The sequence below is a fragment of the Grampus griseus genome (genome assembly GCF_964374135.1).
Source record: "Grampus griseus genome assembly, chromosome: 3".
NCBI lineage: Eukaryota > Metazoa > Chordata > Mammalia > Artiodactyla > Delphinidae > Grampus > Grampus griseus.
The window spans coordinates 93,770,009-93,782,939 of record NC_139019.1 but is presented as its reverse complement, the minus strand read 5'-3'; the positions used below and the strand labels follow the sequence as shown (position 1 = coordinate 93,782,939).

At 37.2% G+C, this 12,931-nt stretch overlaps 1 protein-coding gene across 1 annotated transcript in view; it reads left to right on the top strand.

The window, feature by feature from the left end:
• The window catches only part of PGGT1B (protein geranylgeranyltransferase type I subunit beta), a gene marked incomplete at its 5' end in the record, with an annotated part of 60,574 nt that overhangs the window by 33,185 nt on the left and 14,458 nt on the right, over positions 1–12,931 (top strand). The window contains 2 exons of the mRNA XM_082650158.1: positions 4,962–5,007; positions 12,519–12,703. Coding sequence (XP_082506284.1) covers positions 4,962–5,007; positions 12,519–12,703 — 231 coding nt within the window. The remainder of the gene's footprint in view (positions 1–4,961; positions 5,008–12,518; positions 12,704–12,931) is intronic.

Sequence of the window (12,931 nt, the reverse complement as noted above, 5' to 3'; positions counted from 1 at the left end):
AGAAAACCATAATTCAAAAAGAGACATGTACCCCAATGTTCATTGCAGCACTATTTACAATAGCCAGGACATGGAAGCAGCCTAAGTGTCCATCGGCCGATGAATGGATGAAGCAGATGTGGCACATATATACAATGGAATATTACTCAGCCATAAAAGGAAATGAAATTGAGTTATTTGTAGTGAGGTAGATGGACCTAGAGTCTGTCATAGAGTGAAGTAAGTCAGAAAGAGAAAAACAACTACCGTATGCTAACACATATATGTGGAATCTAAAAAAAAAAAATGTTTCTTATGAACCTAGGGGCAGGACAGGAATAAAGATGCAGATATAGAGAATGGAGCTGAGGACACGGGTAGAGGGAAGGGAAAGCTGGGGCGACGTGAGAGAGTAGCATTGACATATATACGCTACCAAATGTAAAATAGCTAGTGGGAAGCAGCTGCATAGCACAGCGAGAGCAGGTCAGTGCTTTGTGACCACCTAGAGGGGTGGGATAGGGAGGGTGGGAGGGAGACTCTAGAGGGAGGGGATATGGTGATATATGTATACGTATAGCTGATTCACTTTGTTATACAGCGGAAACTAACACAACATTGTAAAGCAGTTATACTCCAATAAAGATGTTAAAAAAAAGTTCAAGAAGATTTCTCAGAAGGGAAAGATCTGAGTTTCCAGATATCCTGAAAGGACCACTGAGGGCCCATTATAGTGGATGAAAATAGGCTCAAACCCAGGAACATTACTGTGAAATTTCATAACACTGGAACAAAGGAAAGATCCTTCTTTGCCTTGACTCTTAGAGGATGTTCTCCACCAAAACAAAAGAGTAAACCAAGAAAGAGGAAGAGATAAGAAATCCAACTCAGGTGAAAAACATAGGAAGTTCCAAGGTTGATAGTGAAGGGAAGTCCCCAGATGACAGCTCTGCAACAGTGTGGAGAGCACTCAACCCAGATAGGACAAGGATGGAGGAGTGGGGGGCTCTGTTCAAGACAAAGACAGACATTGGTAGGTGTCTAATGGTGGTTGACTGTGTCTATCAGAAGCTGTGTCTATTAGACGGTCAGTACAAAGTAAAACACACAAATGGGGGAAAAGGTAACAGTTAATTTCAGGAAAAATAAGAAAATAAACAACCATAGTCCGCAATGCTCAACTGTGAATTGTATTTTCGTAGACAGGTTACATAATCACAGAAGTTGATTTAAGCAAAGTGTAGTATCCTCGGAGCATGGGGCACAGGAACAGAGGGGAATGGGGTGTAAGAGAGTTGGATGCTTATCTACCATAATAAATGATAGAATATGTCTAAAAGTCACAATTTAAAACAGTATGATCTAGGCATATTATTTGGAAGCACCAAGATGTATACTCCAGAAGAAATGGCCAAATACTGAAAAGTGGTTGCCTCTGGAAAAGGGTACTGGAGGAGTGTGAGGAATGATGCAGGGAATCACTGTTTTGTTATAAATTTTTGTTATAAATTTTTCAGTACCATTTAACTTTCTAAATGATGAATGTATATACCTTTGATAAAATAAATTTTAAAAAATGTTATGCTTTTCTAGGGTTTTATTTTAATAATTTTTAAAAAGCATATGTTATGCTTTTTTCAAAATGAAAAAATAAACATAAAGGAAAAAAAAAGAATTACCATATGACCCAGCAATCCCACTGCTGGGCATATACCCAGAGATAGCTATAATTCAAAAAGACACATGCATCCCAGTGTTCATTGCAGCACTGTTTACAATAGCCAGGTTATGGAAGCAGCCTAAATGCCCATCGACAGACGAATGGATAAAGAAGATGTGGTACATGCATACAATGGAATATTACTCAGCCATAAAAAAGGAACGAAATTGGGTCATTTGCAGAGACATGGATGGACCTAGAGACTGTCATGCAGAGTGAAGTCAGAAAGAGAAAAACAAATAGTGTATATTAACACATATATGTGGAATCTAGAAAAATGGTAGAGATGAACCAGTTTGCAAGGCAGAAATAGGGACACAGATGTAGAGAACAAAAGTATGGACACCAAGGGGGGAAAGCAGGGGGTATGGTGAATTGGGAGATTGGAAATGACATATATACACCAATGTGTATAAAATAGATAACTAATAAGAACCTGCTGTATAAAAAAAGTAAATGCATACATAAAGTTTATCAGATATTGCCCATTTTCTCTACAAAAGGTATGAACCAATTTATATTCCCACCAGTGTATGAGAGTGCCTGTGTCCACACAGTGTCACCAATAGAATGTGTTTTCACACGGTTTTTATTTTTACCAATATGATGGGTGAAAAATGGTATCTCAGTGTTTTTAATTTGCATTTATTTTATTAGGAATGAGTTTGACCATTTTCTTAACTTTAGGACTGTACAAAACCAGGCCACAGGCCAAATTTAACCTGTAGTCCCCAGTTTGCTGACCCCTACTTGTAGTCCATTATTTTTCCTTTTTCTTTAGGTATTCCAATTTAGTGTGTTTTCTTTCTTTGCTTATCTTTCATTTCAACCACTTTCTCTCTGACCCTTTTTACTTCTTTATCTCATTTTTATTCTCTTTGCTGTTTTCAGCCTTTCTTAAATGTCACTTACTGTGTTTTCCTGAAATCATTTAATTTTTATTTCTTCCTACTGTTTATCCTTTTCATTTTTTAACGTTAAATCTCTTTTCATATTCCCGAATGCTTATTTGAGGATATGCAGTTGAGTTTGGGGTGCTGTATTACAGTTTTCCTTTGCTTTATCACCATTTTTTGGAGGTGAAGGCAGATTTTCCTATACTGGGATGTTTTCATTCTGATTGTTGTGTTTTCATCTCAGAGTTACTTTGTGTAGATTTGTCTTTTTCTGTTTAGTCATTAGTGGATTTTTTTTTTTCTTACAAGAATTCCTAGTTTAAGAGTGCCCTCTTTTCAGTGCAGAGAAACAAAGTATGATTTCTTTAATTTAGAGTGTCTTTTTGTTTGTTTGTTTATTTAGTGATTGGGGAAGGTTTGTGAGTTCTGTCATTTTCTGGTAGGAGAAAGGTTCTCTTTTGTTTCCCGGGTTTTTGCATTTTGTTCTTTGGAGTTTTCATTTATTTGGTCTTCAGTGGGCCCTTCTCCCTTCCTTTTTTAACTGTCTTCACCAGACTTATGCCCATTGAATGCTGCCACCTTGACTTGCACACTCTCCTCGGTCTTTTCTCTGTAGTCACTGTTCAGTGTTACCAGAGCTCCTACAGTACAGCATCCTCACTTTGCCTGGTAGTGCCAGGCTGTAATGATGGTCTTGCAGGCTGAAATGATGCACAGTGATTTTAATCATCAGTGGGAAAAATGACACTTGTTCTGTGACCTTTATAATTTTTTGCCAAAACATTAAAAACTATTACCGTTATAAATGTACACAGAATTTTTAAATGGTAAAACCAATGTTTATTTATTAGTACATCATAATTTAAAACATTAGCAATATTGAAAATTAAAGTGTTTTCTGTGTAAAAACATTCATCAGTAGTAGCTTGAACAGCACTGTTTGTCTTCTCATTATATAATTTATAATATGGAGCAGGCATCTTTTCTGTCTTGGTAAATGATCATACTCCTTTCTAAGTTTGTATCAGCTTCCAACATTCTGTCCTTTGCATTTTCATTGTGAAATATCTGAGAGTTCCTTTTATGTGAAGTTTTTGCCAGCATCTCTTCTCTAGAACATCTCCATCTTTTTCATCAGAGCCACTTTCCTCATTTATGTAGATATTTCTTTCGCCTTCACTTGATTTTTCTGACTGCATATCTAGTCTCAATCAGCCAGCACTGTCATGATAGCTGTTTCTTATATTACTCTGTTTGATCTCAATTTCACTTTCAGTGTTAACTGCTTTTCATTTCTTTACTGCACTTTCATCTTTGGTAGCCAATCTCCTTTTTTGATTGTTTTTAAAACATCATGTGGGTTTATCACTAAAAGGCAAAGAGACAGCACAGCCACATACATTGCTGTCTGTGTGAACTGAAAAACATGTGCAGTGACCAGTTACTACAGACTTTGAAAAAGGTGACGTGATTGGTCACTGATTGTGATACACATCTATTATGTATGTAATGGTTTGTGGACTGAGGAGCTAGCAGCAAGTTTGTACTTTATGCAGTTGCTAACTGTTAATATATTGTTATTACTGAAATTTGAACCATACTATGTTACTTAACTAAGCGGGGGTACCTGGAATTTGTGTATATTGGAACTGTGCAAAGCAAGGATTACCTGTATTTCACACTGAGGCTTTTCCTAGTGATTTAAGCTAGTGATTTTAGGTAATCTCAGACCTGCCATTAGCGCCCCTCCTCTCTCTTCCTCACAAGTTTTCATAGATTGCCCTTGCTCTCTGCAAAAGTATGTCAGGAGTGTGGGATTTGATGTTTCTTCTTCTGTAGAAAGGAAATTTGAAGCTTGAGCATGTCTTCTAGCTTTGACAAGGTTTCAGTTTTATGTAGTTGTATTGTTCTTATCCTGTTTTGATTTTGTGGGATATGTGGGGAGATTCAAATTTAGGCAGGCACCATTATCATTGGCTACCTAAGAGCCTCAAAATAGATTTGTGTTTATAATGTTATAGGAGTATAAAATCCTTACATTTTCCTTAAATTCATATATTCTTGAAAGTGAGAGAGGAATAAAGGTTGGGGCTTCTTATTGGGTAGAAATTAAATATGTAGGTGCCATCTTTGGACAGTATTCTCAGAATATGCCTAGTGCATACATTTACTGATTTGGCTTGGTGAATAAGACAAGAGCAGGTACTTGAAAATGCCTAGATCTATTTCATTGTGGGAAAGAGTGCATATTTTGAAAAATATAAAGGAGAACTAAAATTAGATCAAGAGACAAAAAATGAGCATAATGACAACTTACTTATTTATTATTATTTCCCTGTTAAACTGAACATATTTTTCTTTTTCAGTCCTATGACAATGGGTTGGCACAGGGAGCTGGACTTGAATCTCATGGTAAGGCATCTTAAAATAAATGGACATGTAGTTTCTTTTGTTCCTTCAAATAACATCATGGTATCTTCAACATGTAGGACCTCAGAAGTCTGTCTCAACTCTTGGTGCAGCCTGACTGTCTTCTTTCCTACTTCTCTCTGTTGACACTGCTGTGCCAACTCGAGCCTCTCCTAGGTCAGTAACCATTCAGAGATTATTCAGACCAGAATGTTCAAACAGTACTTTCTGGTGATCATTTCAGCTGTTAGTTGCATGAAAACATCTTGGGATGATTTAAAATATTGTTAGAAAACAGCACGTTTTCTTCTTTGGTGTAATACTAAAAAGCTAGATACAGAATATTAAACATGAATCAATGAATTTGTGAAGAAAAAATTTTTTTTACCTCCTTAATATAATTGTCCTAAGTCATAGTGATAAAACATTTTGCCACATAGCATATGTTCACTGCGTACATTAATACAGTTTCTCCTTTCACACTTTTCCTCAATTTTGGCAGAACCAGAGTGAGCGATAGTCACTTAGTTTGTCAAAACATCAATAGCCTGAACTCTTTCAAGTGGAATATATCGTGTAGAAGTAAATGCACTTCCTTGCTCCTTTTTTTTTTTTTTTTAAAGAAGAGCCCAGATCAGGGAGGCTCTCTGAGTGAAATCCTTGTTTCCTCTTCATCACAGCAGTGTTTTTGTGCTCACCTGTGTGTCCATCCCTCTGCTAGCACGATAGAGTAGAAAGAACACATCAATATTCAGGTCTCAGCCCTAACACTAGCTATGTGGCTTAGGCCCCTTACTTAATCTCTGAGGATTTCCTCATCAACAGAGTAGAAATAATTATATCTTTCTTTAAAATTATTTTTAGAGATACGAGGGAAACTGGTTTGTAAACTGTAAACCATGTATAAACATTTTTTTAAAACACATTCCTTGTGCTTTCCCTAGGACCTATCCTATCAGGTATCTCTTCCCTCTCTGACATTTTCACTCCCTCCTTCGGTGGTATTTGTAGAGCATACGTGTCACTAAGGGGCGTATAGAAAACTGTCTTGGATTTTCCTCTGAAGCCATACTATAATTAGGACATCATAATTCTTGTGTATGTCTATATGAGATTGGGGGTGGCAGTAGCAATTATGTCACTGGTCATCACTACTTGGTAAGGAGGGATATACTTGTAGTTGCACAAAGAGGAAATCTGGCATCTATAAGAATTTCTGAGAAGACGAGGTCTGGGCTCACTATTGTAAAGGATGTTAATGGGCACTCAGGTGGAGGAGATACTTTGCAGTGCAGGAGACCTGTGGAACAAACACTGTTGTTCCCCAGAAAATGGGATTACGTTCTCTGGGATATGAAACAGAGAGGGCCGCTCAAACATGATACTCTCTGATGGAAAAAAAGTCTTGCTGAGTCACACAAGTAGTGATTTGGAGTCAGTATGACTCGAGTAGGATCACACCCAGCAAGATCATCATTGATGGGCTGTGGTTCATGCCAAAAAGCTTACATCTTCCTTTTACACTCTTTTTGTCTTGGTAGATTTAAGGTCTAAAGCCCGAGAGGAGGGCTTCCTACGCAGGGTGCCACAGTACAGGGTGTGCTGCAAATGGGCTATAGGCATGCCAAGCTATTGCTGCCTGAGCCTTTGGAGCAGCCAAGACCTAGGCGTCTAGAGCTCCCGTTTAGGTACCAGGAGCTCGCTCCTCAGGTCACCGCTGTGTGTTCTGCAAATGTCAGACGTTTTAATGTTCTTGTGTGCTGTGAGGTTAGATAGGCTGAGAAGTACTACTCTAGAAGGCTTTGGTATACCTCCCTTCCCTATCTTATCACTGTCTACACTGGCAAGAGAAACCTCTTTCTAAAAAGTAGTCTTGCAGATTGGGCACTCTGAAGTCATGGTGTTCTCCCTTTTTCTCCTTTTATTAATCTTTTTAGAATAGTGGTCCAGGTATACTATTTGCCCTTCTACACAAATGGCTTGTTCTTTAATTTTTCTGTGTAAGATTCAGCAACTTAAATGAAATATTTCTTTTAAAGTCATGAATGGTCTACATTTCAAATCCAGTGTCTTCTCATTCCTCATCTTCTATTTATTGAAGCAAATGAAGCTGTTAGCCTCTTCCCCTTCTTTCTTGAAGTATCAATTCCTCTTGTCCTTCTTCCTGACAAGTTGTTTCTGGCTCCTTCACAATTTTTGTTTCTTCCTCTCACCTCTTTATCTTAGTCCAACTTCCTTCTTTTCATTGGATCATTCATCTTTCTAAATATCAGGACTCTTATACTTGCTATTCCTTCTATATAGAATCCTCCACTCCCATCCCTAGCAAACACCTGGCTTCACTTCACATCCTTCAGGTATTGGCTCAAATGATATTTTTGGAAAAGCCCCCTTTTTAAAATTGCAAACCACCCACAAACACACCTCCTGTTTAGAGTTGCAAACCAACCACAGATACATACCCCATTCTCTGTCCCCCTTTCTGGCTTTATTTTTCTCCATATCACTTTTATTTTATTTATTTGTTTATTGTCTGTCTCCACATAATATATGCCTCATGAGATCAGAGGTTTTGGCCTATTTTATTCACTGTTTTATCTCCCACACTTGTAACACGTGGCACATAGTTAAATGAACTAACAGATGGTTCCCTGTCAATCATCCCTGGGGTGATGGCACCCACACTTTGTTTCCAAATCTATACTGTTGCTTCTGAGCTGCATACTGCCTTTCTGTGTGCCTGCCAGGCAGAGCTAGCTACCTTTATATCTCTCAAGCTGCACATTTTTAAAAACCATCATTCTGCTCTTTCCTTCCTTCCAAGTCTGTTTTTGCTATTCAGGAATGTGGAACTATTCTGATCTACTGATTTTTCAGAGAGCCAGAAATCCAGAATTAGGGGTGTTTAATCTCCTGTTCTGTTTTTTGTTGTTGTTGTTCTTAACTTGCCAGTCACACCAGTCCTCCATTAGTCACCAGTTTATAACCTTTTACAGACTTAAAAGGAAAAGAATTTATTTATTAAGCAGCTGCTCTGTGCCAGCTAACAGTTTTCTCACTTAATCCTCACACTAGCCCTCCGAGAGTGGACATCTTGGTATTAGTTAGATTCAATCAGAAGCAAAATCACTATGAATATTAAAGACTAGGAATTTATTATAGGAGTAAGATTTTACATGGTTGTGGAAGAAGATGGAGAAGTAAGGCCCTGAAAGGGGTAGCAGGTGGATCAGGAAAGAGTCACTGACAAGCTCTCCTGAGGCACTGGCACAGGTGGACAAGTGAGACCTTGCAGGGGAATCTGGACAGCCAGGTGCATGCAGCTGCCAGAATGTAACTGGAAGGCTGTTGTTCGTACATCCATTCGTGGGCCTGGTGTCACTAGAGCAAGAAGTAGAAAGAACTTGGATTCCAAGTATATGGGAGAATAAGGGCAAGCTAGACTCTCACAGCACCTCTACCCTTGTCTCTTACCTTCTGTGCCCACAACCAGGGCAATGGCTACTGCTTCACTTCCACCTTAGAGATCTCACACAGATTTCTCTAGCTTCAGACCATATAAAGAAGGGGATTCTGGGAAACAGTTCTCGCTTAGCCAGGTTAACACAGTATAAAACCACCACAGTGATTATTGTCGTTTTACCCAGAGAAGGTAAGTAACTTAACTCCTAGGCTCACATATCAGGTAAGTGTCTTGAAACCCTATGCTTGTTCAGCAGTACCATTCTGCCCATATTTAAATCTCTTAGTGTAGTTCTCCGTGGTCCAGTGCCAGCCTAGCTTTGTAATGTGAGAGATCCCTTCCATGTGCTCTAGGTTGCAGAGAAAATGTATTCTCCAAATGTTCTTACATGCCTTCTCACCCCTGGACTTTACTAATGTTCTTTTTCCTATACTTGAAATGCTTCCCCTTTACTTCTCTTCATTTCCCTTTCCTTAAACTTCAAATTTTACCCATCTTTCTATGCTTAGTTTCACTGTCACATTCTTTGTAAAATCTTTCATTGTTTCTTGTCCCCCCAGCCCTAAGCAATTTCTCCCTTTTCTTATATTCCCGTAATACTTGGTTCGTACCATTTACTTCTGTTTACCTTCTCTGCTAGGTTGTAAACTGATCGTGTCTTATTTATGTCATACTCCATATGCCCTTGAATATTGTAGTTGTCCAGTACATATTCGATGAGTTAGTTATGCTGTATTCCACTCTGCATCCGAAAGCTGGGAAGGCTGAATTTAGAATGTGTACTTCTGCTACAGTTTGATGTTAATCAAGTTTTTTCATGTGTTCTTTGTCCTAATTCCGCAGTCTAAATGCTGCTTAATACACTGTTTTCTTTTTCTTTTTAACTCAACTGCTGTTCTCCAACACCTGCTTAGCCTGGAGTCCATTTGTCACGAGAACTAAATAGGCACATTGTACCCTTCTAGGCCATGATTATCAAATGTTATGATTCTGTTTATCCTAGTGATTCTTTTATGATAGTACAGTTTTAAGGGAAAATGTTCATGTGTTTTGGAAGAATTAGATTTTCCTACTTCGCTAGGATTGAAACTACTTTTCCTCTTGAGATTCATAATGTAAAAGTTCACATATCTTCATTTGATTCCATGATTCTTTTAGAATATCTCTACTCCTTAATCCAGAAGAGAAGTATTAAACTTTACTTGGCCTGATTTCGTCTAAGCATTCAACTCCCTTGAATCTCCCTCACTTTACCTTTTTCATGTGGTGTTTAAGAGTAAAATGATGTACTTATTTGTGTACCTGTTTACTTAGCTTTCTACTTTAGCTGTATGTTTGTTGACCATCTTAAATTACACATTTCAGAGCACATAGATTCTTTCAAATTATTTGGTATATACAAATAGATACTAAGAGAATGCTTAAAAACGAGCTTTAAAACCTTACGGGAACAATAAGTTAAAACATAAGTAAAGCATAGCAAACAGAACCAGAGTCAGTAACATCTCCTTTACCCTGCAACTGGAAGAACTGGGGTAGGTTGTAAAGAGAGAACCAGTCCCTCCCAGCTGTGATTTTTTTATGACAGTGGTATTCTGTGTACATTAATTATCCACATAACTGAAGCATTCCACTTTAGGTGGCAAACTTTCAGCAGTTTCAGGTGGAAATCTTTCTCTTATTTGTATGTGCCTTAATATTCTCGTACTCTTACATGCCTTCGATACAGAAGGTTATTTTCATAACCTTCTTCAACCAGGGCATAATGAACAGAATTTAATCTTTTCTTGATGAATTCAGATCATTATTATGAGAAGGAATTCTTAAATTGTACTTTAATATATATAGTGATATAACATTCTCGAAGATTTTTGAAGCTTGTAGGAATCATTGACCTAATCCTATTTAGCCCCAAAAGGATATTCTAGTTGAGGTCTTGTGCCTGCTTTTTCTTACTGTACTTATTGTCATAATGTTACCTGTCTTTTCTTGCTGTTTTTGTCTGCCTCTAACACTCTTCTAACATCCTACTTTTAATCCAGGTTTTTAGAACTGGTGTTCTAAAATTGTTTACACAGGAACCTCTCAGGGGTAAATGTTGATAAGTGAATTTTAGCTTAAAGAATAGACTTTGTAATGACTGTGTTTGGCTACTCAGAGACCAGGCTTACTTCAGAAATTGTCATTTTCAAAATCTGGTCATTTGGGCAAAGTAAAGAGTATTTTTATTTTGAATTGTGCCAGTTTGCTTTAAAAAATCCGAACAGTTATTTTGGAGAGTAACAATTAAGTGTGTCTTTATTTCTTGGTAGATAGTTTTAAAGATTATGTACTTTCTCTTAGAGGCTTTATATTTAATGATGTAATAATACCTGAAGTCATGGCCAGCTTCTCATGAAAGAGAAATTGAAACTAGTAGGTCATTGAAGGGGAAATAAGATTGATAGTTGCTGAATAGAAATTATTCTAAAAGGTTATGATAAATTTGTTTTACTTTTGTTTTAATTCACTCATGACTAACATAGATCTCCCTTTTTTTTTCCATTGGGAAAAATTCTGAAGACTAAATAGTTCTTACAGTGTGACCCTTTTATTTATTTATTTTTATTTTTTGACAGTGACCCTTTTAATGTGATAGCTGCCTTGCATTTTCTAGAGAGAATGCTCACTTTTCCTTTGCCAGAGAATACAGCCAAGATTTGTAACACCAAAAGGAAAGTTACAGGTTGAGGCATATTAGGAACAATCTATTTAAAGAGATGGAATTAATAAAAATCACTAGGTCAAGTTGTAATAAGTTGGAAATATAAGTATTTTCAAATTGTTTGGAGTTGACAGCAGATAACGCCAATGGAAAGTGGTGGGGGTTTTTTTGTTGTTGTTTTTTCCTTTATGGAAAAATACTGACTTTTCATTTCCCAAGGAAAGTAATTACCTTTGTGACTATATTGGTTCTATTGAAGCTGTAACATTTTAATAAACTTAGGGGTATAAAACAACACAAATTTATTCTTTTACAGTTCCAGAGGCCAGAAGTCTGAACTGCATCTTACAGGGCTTCAAATCAAGATGTCAGCAGAGCAGGTTTTTTCTGGAGGCTCCAGGGGAAAATCTGTTCCTTTGTCTCTTTCAGCTTCTGGTGGCTGCTGACATTCTTTGACTTCTTGTCTCATCACTTTAGTTTCTGCTTCCATAGTCACAATGCCTCCTCTTTGACTGTGGTTTAATCTCCCTCTGCCCCCCTTTTATAGGGACACTTGTGGTTACACTTAGGGTACACCCCATCCAGGATAATCTCCCCGTCTCAAGATCCTTAACTTCCATCACATTTGCAGAGTCCTTTTTGCCATATAAGGTAGCATGCCCATGTTCAGGGATTAGGACCTGGATATCACTGGGGGGCATTAGTCAGTCTACCATAGTGAGCATGGACCTGTATTGTGCATCTACTTCCAGATACAGTTTTCTTCTCCACACTACCCCCATCCCCAACACACACACACACACACACACACACACACACACACACACACTTGCCCTTTGCTAAAACTTTTCTTCCTTAAATTTCTTAAGCTGACATATAAACTTCTAGTTTATGTTATATGTGAAAATCAGTCTGTAGCTTTAGGCAGATGGAACCTCAATTCATAATCAATACACTGTCTTTAAGGGAATTAAAATCAGACTCAGGTGATAGAGTAGTAGACAGGGAGTAGGAGTTCTAGATTTTAGTTTCAACTCTCCCATTAACCATATAATTTTGAACTACTTTCTAAATCTTTTTTCATTTAAAAAATTGTTCTTACGGCCTTAAGTTATTTTAATTTTTTTCTATTTCATCAAGTTCATATTGAAGACTCCAGTGCTTAGTGGTTATTTTAAATAGTGAAATTAAGGTAAATAAAATAGTGAAATAAAAGTAAAATTAATTGTCTTTTAATTTTATTTCACTATTTTCTAGAGTTATTTAACCCTTTTTTTCTTCAATCATTTCATATTATTTTCCTAGACATCTAATAAGTTTAAAGTATTGTGTGGTTTTAATTAACAGGAGGATCAACTTTTTGTGGCATTGCATCACTGTGCCTGATGGGTAAACTAGAAGAAGTTTTTTCAGAAAAAGAATTGAACAGGATAAAGAGGTGGTGTATAATGAGACAACAAAATGGTTATCATGGAAGACCTAATAAGCCTGTCGACACCTGTTATTCTTTTTGGGTGGGAGCAACTCTAAAGGTAAGAGAAATAATAAAAATGAGAAACCTTTACTCTTTGTTAATAAAAAAACTGTGCGTAAAGGGTTTGGTCTTTGTAATGTTCATTAAATATTGTTAGGTTTAGGGCAAAAGGTTTTTCCTGTTGCTCTGGCAAAGCTAGTCTCTGTATGGTTTTTCCACAGAATTCAATTATCTGTTGTACTACTTAGAAATTTCTATTCTTATAAAGCTCTAGTGTCCCAGAACC